This window comes from Prinia subflava, chromosome 1 (assembly GCF_021018805.1).
Source record: "Prinia subflava isolate CZ2003 ecotype Zambia chromosome 1, Cam_Psub_1.2, whole genome shotgun sequence".
NCBI classification, from domain to species: domain Eukaryota; kingdom Metazoa; phylum Chordata; class Aves; order Passeriformes; family Cisticolidae; genus Prinia; species Prinia subflava.
Genome location: NC_086247.1, coordinates 150,767,184 through 150,783,291, shown reverse-complemented (window position 1 = coordinate 150,783,291; position 16,108 = coordinate 150,767,184). Strand labels below are relative to the sequence as shown.

At 39.9% G+C, this 16,108-nt stretch overlaps 1 protein-coding gene across 4 annotated transcripts in view; it reads right to left on the bottom strand.

Moving 5' to 3' along the window:
• Window positions 1-16,108, bottom strand: part of ADCYAP1R1 (ADCYAP receptor type I) — a 139,900-nt gene that overhangs the window by 42,533 nt on the left and 81,259 nt on the right. For all 4 annotated transcript variants that reach the window (XM_063416865.1, XM_063416872.1, XM_063416850.1 and 1 more), the window contains one exon: window positions 10,926-11,033. In XM_063416865.1, coding sequence (XP_063272935.1) covers window positions 10,926-11,033 — 108 coding nt within the window. The remainder of the gene's footprint in view (window positions 1-10,925; window positions 11,034-16,108) is intronic.

Genomic DNA, 16,108 nt, shown 5'->3' with positions numbered 1-16,108 from the left:
CATCAATGTACATTTCTATATCTGAGTCCTAACTAATGTAATGTACTTAAAAAGTTCCAGTACAACATTTATCTGTACAGGCTTTCAGGCTTGATTTATCAACTCCATTTTCACTAATAAGTTAAGATACCAGGACGTTAATTAGATTTACATTGAACATCATGCCCTGCGTCACAACAAAAAGTCAAAGTTCATCTACTGAGTGTTGGGATAAAATGAACACATATACAATTATATTTGTGGGTGTATGGATATATTTTTGTATTTCTGTGTAATTATTTAAATATACGTATTGATATAAATATGTAAAATATATCCGTGTATATACAGATATACACACAAACATGATATATATCATATCTCATAAGAGATATGATATATATTATATTTATATTTTGCATTTTATATTTTATATGTTGTGTTTTATATAGTATATTGTATATCATATATTTTATATATTATAAATTCTATTTTATGTATCATATATGATATATCATATATATGAGATAATATATGTATTGTCATATAGTATAATATATATTACTTTATTGTTTTATCTTTATTACATTATTCTATTACAATAATTATCTATAAGAATTATATAGTATATAGCATATAGTATATAGCATATTGTTTTCTATTATATATATTCTATTTTATATAGAATATATATAATATATTATACAATTTATATATTTATATATTATATATAAAACCAGATATTTTATCTCTATAAACAGATATATTTATATATAAAAAAATATAAAAATATAAAAATACAAATAATATAATAATAATATAATAATAATTATATAAAATAATAAAAAATATATATACAAACAAATATATTATATATTTTTATATATATAAAAGGACATGAGGGACCCTTTGAATTCCTGCACAGTGCTGCTCCTGCCCTGCCACAGGCACTGCAAGTTCCTGTGTCCTGCAGATGGACCTTTACTTGACAGAAATCCAGCACCAATGTTTCCTCACGTGGCTGAGAATGAAATGGAGCTCAAGTGGATTTGTTCTGTGCACAACATTTAATGTGTTTACACAGAGAGGGACAAGACCTGACCTTGCATTTAAAGGGTTGTAAGGAATCCCAGGCACGGCAGAGTCACTCTCATTTTTCAAAATATTACCTCAAAGCTTTGTTTTTTTCTGGGTTAGATTTTCACCTTAATGCCTTTAAGACTCAAGGGAGACCCCAGTAAATTTACTCTGCTGTGGACAGGACCACAGGACCCCTCACTGCATGGGTTTTCCCACAAACCTTCTTGTTTCCTACTTTTAGGACACAAACAATGAGGAATTGGTGTGTTTGACTTCACTGATGAAGAAGAGAAAGCACACTGATATGATTATACAATGGTCTAATGAAATGCATTGCTCTCTCAGAAATGAGGAATAAATAAAATATGATTTTCATCTGCGTTTTCACTGGGAACACATTTTTCAGGGGTTTAATTCAAGGGTTATCTTTACAAGGGACTTTGGAGAAGAGCATGTAGCGACAGGATGAGGAGGAACGGCTTTAAACTGAAAGGGGGCAGGTTTAGGTTGGGTATTAGGAAGAAATTCTGTACTCAAAGGGTGGTGAGGCCCTGGCACAGGGTGCCCAGAGCAGCTGTGGCTGCCCCTGGATCCCTGGAATTGTCCAAGGCCAGGCTGGACAGGGCTTGGAGAAACCTGGGACAGTGGAAAATGTCCCTGCCCATGGCAGGAGGAGGGACTGAATGGGCTTTAAGATCTTTTCCAACCCAAACCATTCTATAATTCTATGATAACAACATTTAAAATATGATTTTATGTTTTATTTGAATGACATCTGTGTTTCTCACATATAGCTAAACCCAAACTATGGAAATATGGACACAATAGCAGATACTAACAGTGCCTTAGAACACTGAGAACTTATTAAATCAGTAATTGCTCTTATTAGTCAATAAACTCCTGAGGAAGCTGCTGTAATCCTTGATACAGGATGGTTTATCCAGTGTATTGACAGGCTGTGTTATTTGCTGTTTGACCAGACTTAAGTAAGTGTCACTCTTTGGGAAGAAAATCTACAATTAATGCTTTAATTGACATTGTTAATTAGATGTTATTTGCAGCACTGCATAGAGATCCTAGAGAAGATCTATCAGAATGCTGAATTACCAGTTCTGAAGACCAAGTACAGAAAATGCTCCTTATTTCTGTTTTCTGTAGGAAGAGGTAAAACAGGGAGGGAAAAAAAAAATCCAAAGGCTTGCCAATGGCTCCCCACAGAGCTGGTGGCAGAGTCCCAGACCTTTCCTGCCCTTTTCTTCAACATTTATCAGACTTTCCTCTTTGATTTTTATTTACTGAGACCCAAACTTGTAATTCACCCCTCACTATACAATAACTGATGAAAAACTCGACGACAGCAATTGCTCCTGATTTAAAGTGGACAGGGATGGGGAAGCTGAAGCCAAGGACCAGCCTTGTGCACGATGAGCCTCAGAGCCTTTTAGATCTCCTCCTTGGTGCCAAATCTGTGCTGGCTGCTCTCCACCTGCCTGGCCTCCCGTGGCTTTGTTTATCTGAGCACAACTCGCATTTAACCCTTTTGTTCCAGCATTTGTCCCTTATTAGTGGCGGGGTGGGAGGGGATGAAAGGCTTCCAAAGCTGTTTGGTCCTGAATTGGCTTGCTCACACTCCTCCCCTAGTCCTGTTGTTCTCATCTCAGCATTGTGGGTTGGAGGGCTGCTCCACCAAGGTAATTCTCCAAAAGGTTTTGGATTTTGACAGCGCTAAGATCAACATGCAAATGCTGCACTGTTTTTACTGCATGTTGTGTCCCTACAGAAAGTGCAGGGTGAGGCTGTAGGAAACATTCACAACCCCTTGTTATCCTGCTGTCCAGCTATGTGGATAACGAGCTGGCTGGACAATTAAGAGTTTAATTTCTTCCTTCCTGTTTTACACAGCACCGATTAGAAGTTTTACCTTCCATTTCTAAACGTGAAATAAACCCGGGAGCTCTGGCGCCCGGCTCCGCGCATCCACCACGCTGAGCCTCCTCTCTGCCTTCCCCGTGGTGCCTGCTGCTCTCCTGCTCCAGCAATCTGTTCAGCCGGCTGGCAAAGCCACAGCCACGAGCAGCAGGCTACTTAGCAGCTTTTCTGCAGCTCTCTGAGCTCCCCACACGGGTCCTGCTTCCACACCCTGCCCGCTGCTCCCCTGGAAGGGACATCGGCCCTGTGCCCGGTCCTGTGCTGCACACACATCATCCCAGACACATTATCCAGCCATCCCAGCTCCTTTGTTACGGTTCTTGGTGTTTTTCAGGGAAGCTGTGGGTGCCCCTGGATCCCTGGAAGTGTCCAAGGCCAGGTTGGACAGGGTTTGGAGAACCCTGGGACAGTAGAAGGTGTCCCTGTCCATGGCAGAGGATGACATTGGATGATCTTTAAGGTCCCTGCCAACCCAAACCATTCTGTGATTCCATAATTGATTGAATAATCCAGGAATAGCTGCTTGGACTTCACAGTTCCATTAGCAGGAGCTGTAGGAAGCAGCAGGCAGGCAAGGTCACAGAGTACATGGCCCTACAGGTTCACACACCTTTGCCTGTGCTTCCCACGACTATTTCCAGGGGTTTGGGTCTCTCCAGCCTCATGCCCCATAGCCAATACTTTAAACTACAGATTAAAAGTCATCTATACACAGGCAAGAGGTGACAGGACATGAGATAATGGCTTCAAATTGACAGAGGGCAGGGCTAAATGGGATATTGGGAAGAAATTCTCTCCTGTGAGGGTGGGCAGGCCCTCACAGGAGAGGTGTCCAAAGAAGCTGTGGCTGCCCCTGGATCCCTGGAAGTGTCCAAGACCAGGTTGGACAGGGCTTGGAGCAGCCTGGGATAGAGGAAGATGTCCCTGCCTGTGGCAGGGTGTGGAACTGAGAAGGCTTTGAAGGGCCCTTCCAACACAAACCATTCTGGGATTCTATTATTCTGTCATTTCCTGTAAATCTCCATTTGCCTTGACAAAGGGATTTGTGAACATAATGCTCACACAGAGACAGTAAAAAAAATGAAGTGGTGTTCATTTTATTTAGAAAACAAGAAAACTGGGGCAGAGGACAATCAAGGGTAAGATTAGGAAGCCTTGTCCGTATTTGTGTGTTTGAATAAGAACTGGGGCCTGAAGACATCTGAGTAATTGATCCTGTGGGTCAAACCCATCCCATCCAGTTGATCTACATGAAGATAAGTTCACCTGGCTTTTATATCTTCTCCCATAAGGGGCAGAGAGACTGGAATTTCCAGAGGGTGGTTGAGTTTAGGTATCTGTCCCACCATGAGAGGAACAAGCTCCTGCAAAGTCTTTGTTAGAGGTTTGTGTAAGACATTGCAGTAAAGACAGGGACAGACTGATATATAATTAATCTCTTCTTATATCCCAGTTTGCCTTCAGGCCACAGGGACAAGATCCAGTGAATCATCCCTGGAAATCATGGGAGAATTCCAGTGAGGTCCCATGTGGAGAACAGCAAGGTCAGAGCACACAGGGCTGGCTAAGGTAGGACTGATGCACAGATATGATCAATAACATTCAAGGGAAATCACAGCTTTATCCTTTTCTTCCTCTTTCCTCTTAAAAGATGTGAAACTAGAAGTGGACTGAGGTCACCATAGCAACTAAGCATCGTCTAAATGTTATGTGAGTCCTTCCTTTGAGTCTGGCTATCACAGGAGCATCCATCAGAGTGCAGGATCAATGCAATTACTATTGAAGGGCCTCCTAGCTCTGAAGAGGGCAGGGATCATATCTGAGAGAAAAACAAAAGTTTTCCAAACAAAAACCATGAAAAAATTTGAAACCTTGCCCAACAGACACTGTCAGTTCTGAAATAACTGCTAGAGAAGAAAGGAAATTAAATGCCTTGCTCAAAGGTAAGAATGAATATGTGCCCACCACACCTAAAATCCTGCAATCACCTGGAACTCTTTTTCCAGTCATTTGGGTCAACAGGAGGAACATGAACAGAGCAAAGAGTGTTAGGAAAGGTTGAAGGGTCTGCTCATGTTTTCCCTACAGTGACACTTCAACCTACTCCCTTTTGCAGTCCAAGTGTTCTCCAAACCACTCTCACCAGCCCTCAGCATCTTCCACCCTTGCACTCTTCCCAAAGATGCAAGATTTTTTTTCCCCTTAAGGCCAAATTAGCTCTCAGGTCATTGAGAAAGTTCTTGAGCTGTGTTGGAGCTGTCCCCTGACCACTGCAGGACATCCCCCTGCAAAGATCCAAGGACTCAATCTGTAGCTGAAACACTCTTGCTCATCCTGCACATTTGAGAATCAGAGGCACAGAGCCCTGTGTCCCCATAATTTGGTGGGAAAGGCCATAAAATGTCTTTTTTTTTTTTTTTTTTTTCTGCTAGAAAACATCTGAGAGGCCTCAGCAGGCCTCAGCTGCTTGATTAGAAATGTAGATATAGTTAGTGTTCTTTGATGACAGCATTTTCCTCCCATTTTCTCTGCACTGCAGATGGACTTTGAGGTGCTGTGACCATGGAGGCTTAATTATAGCTTGTCCTCCTCTCTTTGGAAAAACTGGAGTGATCCCATGGCTTTACTGCCTGTGCAAAGCCCAGGGATGAAAACCAGCTGGAAATGATTTGTTATCTATCAAGTGCCATTTTATACATATTTTTCTTTTCTTTCTCTTTTTTTTTTAACTTTTTCTTTAATGGTTTATATATAAAATAGACACCGTTGCACTGAACTTGATTGTGACTGCTATGTAGGATGTTATATAAAGTTAAGGATGAAACAAAGGTTTCAGAGTCCTGGTTGCTTCAATAAATAAATATAAATAAGCTCCAATGGCTCAAGGATGCTGGGATGGCTCATCCATGTTTTCCAAACAAAACTTGGTTATAGGGTTTTCCTTCCCTCAGTTTCTGAGCAGGATGTTGGAACACTCATCCAGGCAAAACATCCTTGAAGAGAAATCTGGACCTTTGCATTGATCTTTTGCCTTTTGTGTCAGGCAAATGAAATTTCCAATTTCACTCTGCAATGCTGACCTTAATTTCAGTAGTAGCAACAAAACCCTGCATCTTTTACCTCAGCAGAAAATAAGCACACAACCTTACAGAGATATTCAGGTGTTTAGGAGGCCCCTGATCTTTATCAGTTACCTTTTCTTCCTGCCTAATCAAAAAACTATCAATACATAACCCCAACTAATAGAAACTGTGACTTGCAAATATTTTCAACAGCTTTCACTTTGGGAAGTCAATGGCTTTTATTGTCTTTTCTTCCAGTTTGGGGGTTTTGTACCATTTTCCCATGCCAGCTTTTAAAGGCTGTACCAGTGATGCCTTAAGTTTTAGCTTTCAGGATTTTTAGACTCTGTGCTGCCCAGGGGTGCAGTTCTGAGCCCCCTTCACAGAGCAGGAAGACAAAACAAATCCTTTTCCTGCTGAAGACCAAGGACAACTTTCAAGGCCCAAAGCACAAACAACAGTGGACTAAAGAAGGAAAACAAGAAGGATGGGACCTCACAGCCTGAAGCGTAACTGGACAATTAAACCCCAATATGCAAATGGACCAAAACTTAGAAAAACTTAGAAAAACTTAGAAAAACCTACAAAGATCTCATGACCAGTGAGCCATTTTTGTGACAATCCTAGTTCAATCTGGGTGTAGCCCTGGTCAGGCCCTGTCCTGCCCAAGGTGAATCCTGAAGTCCTTTGAATAAATCTCTGCTTTATTCTCCAGCTCTGTCCAGTTTCTGCTCCAGCTCAGCCTTCCCAAGGCATCACCAGGATTGTCTCCCCAGAAAGGACACAAAAGCCTCTCCACATTCAAAGATGGAGCATCACTTCTCCTCTCATTAACTCTTCTCTTGTCATCTTATTCTAATTGATTAGGGATAACATCTAAACTCGGGCACAGGCTGCTTCCCAAATCCAATTAACTCCAAATTTATTAATCCCACTGTCCAGCCATGGCATCTCTAGTGCAGCACTTAGGAGGCTTGGGGTTCTTACAGAATCAATTAATCAATTAATTAGTGCAACACAGTACTTGAGTGTTTCCCTGTGTTTTAAATGGGATCCGTGACAAGACTATTTCCAATTTCTTGGGATAACAGAGCTCATTGCATGGGCACTGATTGTGTTCAACCAAGAGAAGCAACGAGCCAAAGAGTTTGGTTCTGAACTGTAAGCATAGGGTGTAACTCCCTCTTAAACTCTCTAAATACCTGATTACATCTTTTATTCCACTGGATTTTAATGAGGAACCCTTAATCCTGGTACCAACATAGGATAGGTTTTATATCTTTGGTAAAAATTAGGAGAATTTTCTCAGTTGTACACGGTGAACCACGTTTTGTGGTAAATTTAGCAGGGTGTGTCCTAAACTGAGCACCAGATGAATTAGCTGAATTGCTGGAAGATTCAGTAAGAGCTGCTCATATTTATTGTTTGGATTTGTGAATTAAAGCGTTTTCCAAATGTGGAGTGTATGGCAATGCTTAGAAACTGTCTATTACAGTTTGTGTTACTTTTTAACTGCAAATCAAAGGACTGAAAATATGTTCATTTCTGATCTGGTTATGGATTTTCATTCTGTGTTCCTTTTGGGTGTGTGCTTACAGGTTCCAGAATATTTCAGCTGTACAGTGCAAAGCAGAAAAAAAGAGAGATTTTGCTTCTGTGGATTTTCATTGCCAGGCAGTATCACCTGTCTGGCAAAAAAACCCAAAAAAACAAAAAACAAGAGAATATTCTCCATCTGGGAGTGCAGATCACTGTGTTAGGGCCATCTCTAGGCCTTGCTGTGTCCTACTGAAAGGTAACACCACAGTTTGACACAGTTTTCTTCTTTTTACCTCTGCAAAGATGCCTTAGAAGGCTTTAAATAAATTAGTGGAGTGGGTGTTTCTGGAGCCAGTGCTGGGAAGGCAATGGAGAAATATTGACATACAACAGGGAGGTCCTGGAAATGACAGCTCCTGGTGGAAATAATGATTGATGGATACCAATCAAAGAAATCCATGTGGAAGGGGAAAAACTAATCATTTTTGGGAGCTATTTAGAAGGAAAGCCACAGGGATCTTTAATTTGCAAGACAAGAAAAGACTCAGGAGCTAACAAGATCTTTTTCTATTGGAGGAAAGGACTCTCCAGTGGAGAGATTTTGAAAACTGTACTTTCTTTCACAGTCTGCATCTGAAAGGAATGAAAAATTCTGGTGATTTTGGAGGATCAGAGAGGTGAAATGAAATTTTAGAAGGCAGAGTTGCCAAACACACAGAATTTCACTTTGAACTTCCTGCATGATGTTGACAGTAGCTCAAATGTTACTCCTTGGTTCAGCTGCAGTGAAGGTTAAAGCAGAGCAGATTAAAACCAGCCACAGCTGGTATTTTTAGTTAAATAATAGCTAATAATAAATAATAATAGCTAATTTTTCCAAAAAGCATCCCTCCAGATGACAGCTTAGTTAGCTAATTTTTCTTTTGTAGGTTCTTTTATTTTTTTCCCATTTTACTCCATATGGAAATCAGATATTCAAATAAAGGCAGCCAGGTTTCTTTCTGAAATTCATAGAAGTGACTTTGCTCACCTCCAGACAAGCATCTGAGAGGGGTCAGAGAAAGATCTTTTACAAGTGTCCATTGATTTCTATCGCTGAACCAGAAATCCATGTGATCACTTCATAAATTCACATAAAAATTGAAAGCCAAGTGAGATATTTCCCACCCACTCTTTAAGGTTAGCACATCCCATGATTTCCCTGGGATTGCGTTGTACCTACAGGTGCTTCCGAGCACAAACTTTTCGAAAGTACAATTTAAAGTTATTGCTGAGTTTGTAAAAATTATCTATGGCCATACAAAAGTGTTGCTGTACTAGGAATGATTTTGCTATTAATAAATATTAGTGTCCATGCCCAGCCTAGGTCCACATTCTAGAAACAGAGCAGCAGCCAGAGGACACTATAAAAATCCCTATAATGTGATTATCCATGTCTTAGAAACATTACAGTTCTCTAATAACCCATTATTTGGGGAGCCCTCAAGAAATGTGACTTATTTCATTAAACCCTCATTGAACAAATACACTTGGCTAATTAAAATCAGCAGCAACGATGGCAAAGCTGATGCTGATTGACCCAGGAGTGTTTTGGGATGTTGGTAATTCCATCTTGGGGTCAGCAGTGCAATCCCAGCCACATCTGCTGAGATCTCCAGCTCCTCCAGGTTAAATGTTTATTTGTTTATCTAATGAATTATGAATCCTGGTTGGTTCCTAGTGAACAGATGTCCAAAAACCCCTCACACCCAGCCCTACACAAGGAACAGCTGTCACTTTTATTGGGGATCCCATGAGGAGGTAAAGGAAGGGAACATGAATGGAATATTCCTGCCTTAGGGTTGTACTGTCACAGGCTAAATGGGAAATACAGGATGTGAGGAGATCTGTAAATCCTGGGAAAATTATATAAAAATGCTATTTCAGCCTTTTATTTTCCAGAGGTAAAATAAATACAGCTACAAAGAAATAAATAGAGCTTATATATATGTGTGTGTGTGTGCGTGTGTATATATATGTATATATATGTATATATATGTATATATGTATATATGTATATATGTATATATGAATATATGAATATATGTATATATATTTAATTGCTTCTCTAAAGGCTCTACTATTTTTATTGAAATAAATAATTTTTAATGCATTTTTTATTATTTTTGTTTAAATAATTTTATGTAAATAAGCAAAATATTTAAATAAATGGAAGCCATAATTATAGTAAATACAATAAAAATTCAGATTTTATTTAAACAGACAAAATTTTTAAGTAATTCTAAAATAAATGTAATAAAATATAATTGTATTTGTTAAATAATTTAATTCAAATAAAGTAAATAATAAATTAATAGTAAATAATAAATTAATAATAAGTTAATCAAATATTAAAATTTCTATTTAAAAGGTTTTTTCCATTAACAGGTGATCATTTACTGAAGACCTGGAACAATGAGTCAAATTGAGTTAATGCTGTTTCTAACGTGGGTCATGGGTTAGGTGACATTGGTGATGCCCGTGCCTGGACATGCTGGAATGGATGTGTTAAAAGGGAGAATTTTAGAGCTCCTGGAGCTGTGCATGAAACTCTGTCTCCTAAAAATTGTGCTCTGTGTGTGGTGATGCAAAAAAAAAAAAATTAAGCAGATTTTGGACTCAAGGCTGTAAATGAATAATTAATTGGTAAAATAAACTTTGGGAAAAAGGATGAGCTTGTTCCTCAAAGGACAGTGCTAATTAAGGCATCTGCAGTGGGTGCTGGGTGCTGACAGCAAATGGACCAATTTGTGTTAATTACCAGCACGGGGACAGGAGGATGTTTATGTCTCATTTCCACAGACCACAAAGAAAATGTGATGGAACCTCTGCCTCTCTCCAGAAATCTTTAATTCCTCCCTGGACCCCCAACACGGGGGCTCCTCACTGCTCATCTCAACCCTATGCTCTCCTTCAGCACGAGCAGGACCTGCTCTACATTTCAAATTTTTGCTAAAATAGATTCCAACTGTGCCACCCAAGACCCAAACAGAGTTTTGAGTCCCCCCTGAATTCAGTGAGACCCAAGGGCAGAATATTCCCTTTAGCAGTTCAAATTTGTGATATTTTCATGTTGTGTAGTCTCTGAAGGCTTTTTTTTCACACCTTCCCTCCCACCCCATGCACACTCACGTATCTACACTCAAATATCCTGGTTTTGTGCAATTTATTTATAGCTGGAGCCCAGCTGTAGAGGTTTTGATGTCTTTATCCTGAGGATCTAAATGAGGTTTTACACTTGGGCAGGCCACGAGGCTTTACCAGGTAGAGGTGAAGAACAAGGAGAAAATACTTTACCATCTTCAGAGATGATAAATCTGAACAGTGCAGGACACTTGACAAAGACAATTTCTCCCACACTTGCAGGTTTCCAGCATGTGATGTTGTCCCACATTCCTGGGCAACCTGTGGAGGAGAAGGAGGGATAAAATATGTTAGTGGTGGAAATCATTCCTTTCCTCACACTGTTATTGAGCTTTGTGGTTAGTTCTTCTTTCTAGAAACAAAAAATCTTCTTGTTTAGAACAGTAAACAGAGTCAATTTCCATTGGTAAAAGTATTTTTCATTCGTAGGAATAGCATAAAAATCCTTTGTGGCATCACACAGTGATGGCCAGACTCTGCTCTCCCAGAAGATGACATTCCTTAATCCCAATTAAATCACTCCAACATGCCAGAAACAAATTTTCCCTTGAGTATGAAACCTGCTGCCATTTAGTTATCTTTCAGAAGTGCTGGGTTAATTAAAAAAAAAAAAAAAAAACAAACCACCACAACTTATGGGTCATATCTTTGATGAAATTCTATGAATTTCTGTTGGCTGTAATCCCTGTGGAGGTTTGGGAACTCGCTCATTTTGGAATTTGTCTGAAAACTGAAAAGCAGTTTCTGTTTCATCCTCCAGCCATTTCTGTGGATATATGAGACAAACTCACTTTTCCATCCTGCTTATTTTCTAAAATCCTGTCCTTCCTTACCAAAGAAATGTCCTAACATCATTCATTAATTTTACTGCAGTCTTTGCTCTGGAGAATATAAACTCACAATGTCAAAAGAGGATTTTTTGGACCTCTAATGATTTCTTGCATAAGCTAAAAATAGATTCAGGTCTTTAATAACAGTTCAAAGATGAAGCTTCAGGTGACAAACTTTGAAGTAAAGGTCTGAGTGGTAAAAAATCCCAATTTCCTGCTACATGAATGTGGGAAGAGAGGTGATGGGACTGTGGGTGGGAGCTGTCTTCCCTTGGGATATGAGAAAAATTAATTTAAAATTTATTGTAAATGCAGTAAAGGAACCCAGCTCCTGATTCTTTCTGCTCTCTGTGCCAGAGGTGTGAAAAACTGGCTTTCAAGAATAAATATTCCTGTAATTCTGTAAACCACCACCTTACCAGCTCACAAACCTAGAAGGTTTATCCAGTGTACACAAAAACTCAGAGCAGTCTCTTAAATTTCCTATTAATATTAAAAAAAAAAAAAAAATTAGTGAGTGAATCTCAAACGAAAACCATCTTTTGCCTCAGTAGGAAAAGAAAGAAGAACCAAACCTAAATATTTCCACTGCTTATATGCATTTGATGTTGAGACTGAGCAAATAATTCCATCAACTGAAAAAGAGCCTCCAGCTCCATGATTTTCTAGGAGGTTTTCTGACAAAATTCTCTGTCTTTGACTGTGTGCCAAGGGAAATAAAACCTTCAGGAAAAGCAGGTAATACTTCCAAGTGTTGCTTTCTGCCTGGCACCAGTGCAGTGTAAGGGGATGTGTATGATGAACTTGTAGAAGCTGTGTGGGCTCCATCAGCTCTGGAGACAGCAGCAGGTCCCCACCAGTGGAGCAGGAATGTTCTCAGGACAGGAACTGGGGGCTTTATTTCCCCATCAGCTTCAGGGGTACCAAATCCAGCCCTGTGCTTTCTCACCAAAATAGAAGGCTGAGAGCACCACGTGTGGTGAGTAGAGCAGTTCTGAGTGAGTTGGTGTTTGAGGAATTAGGCCAGGGTCAAGAAACGTTGAGATGTTCAACATCATAATAACAGGACCCACCAGACCCACCAAAATACAAAATTGTGGCAAAAATGCTCATTAAATCATCACAGGAGCTGAAAAAAAAATAAAGGGACCCTTTAAATTTTCTCCTCTACCTCTCTTCTCTCACTCCTGCCCCAGACTGTTTCCTTTGCCCGATGAGGATCTCATCCCATGAATGTTTTAATGCACTAGGATCTTTCTGGAAGTCTCAAATCCTGGGGTTTGAGAGGTTTGGAATCTCTCAGCACACATTGGGGTGAGCTGTGCAGGGCCAGAAGTTGGACTCCATGATCCTTGTGGGTTCCTTCCAGCTCAGGATATTCTGATTTTATAATTCTGGGATCCTGTTTATGTACTAAAGATGGAAATCAAGAGCACATTGAGTGCTGTTAGATTTTATTGTCTTTGATAGCCTGTGCCTGTCCACGCAGCAGGAAATGCATTTTCCATGGAAATCTGAGGCTGTGCAGCACAGGGTTTATGGCTCACTGAAGTGTGGCACTATGTACAAAAGTAAATTATGTGTGAACATCCACGTTAATGAGACATTTGCTTACAAGAGGTGCTGGAGATAATCAGTGGTTAATGAGATTTTAGAGAAACACCTGTTGGTCTTGCTTGAGTTAACTGTGTTGAATAGGAATAGGAAAAACTTTCTTATTTCTTCTTCTTATTTCAACAGAGATATCTTCCAATACATAGATATTATCCAGCAATGGGTAATGAAAACCAGAGAAATGCAAGGATATCCTCAGGCTGCAGAACAGGAACAGCCAGAGTATAAATATCCCACGGCAGTGTGGATGAAATTCAGTTATAGCAGGTGGCTGATTTTGTGGCAATTCCATGCAGAGATAAAAACCAACCCCATTTAAAAAGAAATTACAAGTTCATTGTGTTAGAAAACACTGATGTGCTGACATTGGGAGGAGAGAGAGGAGAGAGAAGGAGCAAGTCAAGTAATTTACCTTAAAATAGGGGAGAGATGGAGATTGTGAAGAATTCCCCATGGATAAGAACATTGTCTGATCCCGCTTGGAAAAGCGTATTTGAAACAAACGATTTAGAAGAGCAAAGAAAAAGGATGAAAACCAAAATAAAATAAAATAAAATAAAAAATTAAATGGAATAAAGGGCAGCGTGCACCATCTCCCTGCATTTGTAAACCAAGCTGCAGCCAGCAGCTCCTGCTGGGTGAAATCTGCCCACGGAAATCAAAGTGACTTGAGTGTGAAACTGCCCAGCAGGGTCTCCTCTGGCACTGATGGGGTCTCCCCACTGCCCAGTGACGTAGGGATGCCCAAGAAGGCTTGGAAAGAAGTGGCTCACACACTCCAATTGAAGCTGAACAAATTTTCCTGTATTTTAACATCTTAGGAAATCAGTAATAACAAGGAATGGTTTAAAAGAAAAAGATTTCATGCGAGACGGAATGAAACAACAAAATTACAGATAGTGGTCTTGCTAATGGATGGTCTTGGAATCAAAATAATCACAGATTTAGAGAGTCATTATGGTTGGAAAAACCCTCTCCGAACACCAAACCAGCACTGCCAGGTCCACACTAAACCCTGTCTCCCAGTGCCACATCCACCTGCTTTTTGAACACTTTTGGGGATGGTGTTTCCATCACTTCCTTGGGCAGCCTGTTCCAATGCTTGATCACGCTTCCAGAGAAGAAATTTTCCCCAATATCCCATCTAAACCTCCCCTGGCACAACCCAAGGCTCTCTCCAGAAAGCACAAATCCTTCCTTCCCTTCCCAAGCCTGCACTGCAACCTGCAGCTGGAATTCCTGTGGGATTCATCCCAGAGAACAGAAGGGCTGCAAAACTTGGCACCTGGTCCTGGGTAAATGCTTCTGTCCTTCTCACAGGATGGCAGAGAAAGTGCTTCCACTTATTCAGTTATTCCACTTACTCACCCCTCTCCTCTGAGGGATGGATGATCCTTTGGGAGTCTCTATTCTGTGCTCTTGACTTTTGAGGAAACACAAAATCATGCAGCTATAGGTTAAGTCTGGATTAGTTGAACTTCAGATGCCTAATTTCTTTTTTTTCTCACCCATTTGCCCCACTCAGAAAAGAAAAGTTTCCTCTGCATCCCAGGGAGGCTTTCCAGACAGGAATAATCCCATTTTAAGGTGGCACTGGCGGGGAGTGACCCTGTAAAGTGGAGTTGCATCTCCTCACTGACCACACTCAGTAGAAGAAGGGTAAGAAAAAGCTCAGCTTAGGCAGCTTTAGGCAGCTGCCTTTGAAATGTTGTTTGGTTATGGGTTTTTTTGGGGTTTTTTGGTGGTGGTTTTTTTTTTTTTTTTTTTTTTTTTTTTTTTTTTGTTGTTGTTGTTGTGTGGGTTTTTTTTGGTTTTGGTTTTGGTTTTGGTTTTTATGTTTGCATTCTCTACAGGTGCTGCTTGGTCTTTTGGGGTAGAAATGAACCAATTCTGTTCTCTGGTTAGAGGGATCACCACAGTCTCCTGTAGACACTTCCCAAGCCTAAGAAAAGGAGTCCAGCTGAGGGCTGGGACACGTCCCTGAGGATTCTGAACCACAGCAAAGCCACGGTGGCTGCTTTTGAAAGCTCTCATGATCAGCCCCTATATTCTGCCTCAAAATTCTACTTGTAGAAGGGAAATAAAACTCATCTTTAGACTTTGAGCTCCATGTGACTGGATCCACTTTGTACTTTTCTTTCACTTCAGAAACAGAGTCCTTTCTGCTGAAGCATAAAGTTTATGTAAATTTTCTATGAATTTCTATGTGAATTTCAGATTGTGGATTTTATACTCTGGATTTCATACAAATTTCATGCAAAGCCCGTGACACCCAAGTTTAAATTCCACATTGAAGCTGAGGGAGGTGCTTCAAACACCTAAGGATGGATCTGACTTGGCAGCCACTGGAAAAGAACAGCTCTTTCAGAGAAAGGCCACATTTATTTGCAAAGAAACTACAATTATTTATAATATTATTACACCATTAATAATGATTACCGATAATTAGTACAATAATGTTATGTAATTATTGATAATTAATAAATATTAATACAATTATTAATGAATATCATCATAAATATAGTAACAAATAAAAATATAACATTTTTATCATTTTTGACAGAGTATTCTGCTGCATTTTTAAAATTATACTCAGCATTAAAGCCATTCTAGTCATCCTGCCTCCACAGACGTCCTCACAAACCTCATTCCCATTTTTCATTTCACACTCGCCCTAACCTGCTACTCCTGGCAGCTAAAAGGCTCTCACTTGCCTGAAATTTCTGGACAAGCACCAAGAGGAAAAAAAAAAAAAGTCCCCAAAGCAAGCCATGCTGGCAGGAGAGCAGTGATAAACAGCTCTTCTGAAATTGCTGATGGTCCTCGCTTGGAACCAGGAGAAAAACCCTCAGAATAAACAATATTGGGATTGATAGCATAAAGAGCAGTCTT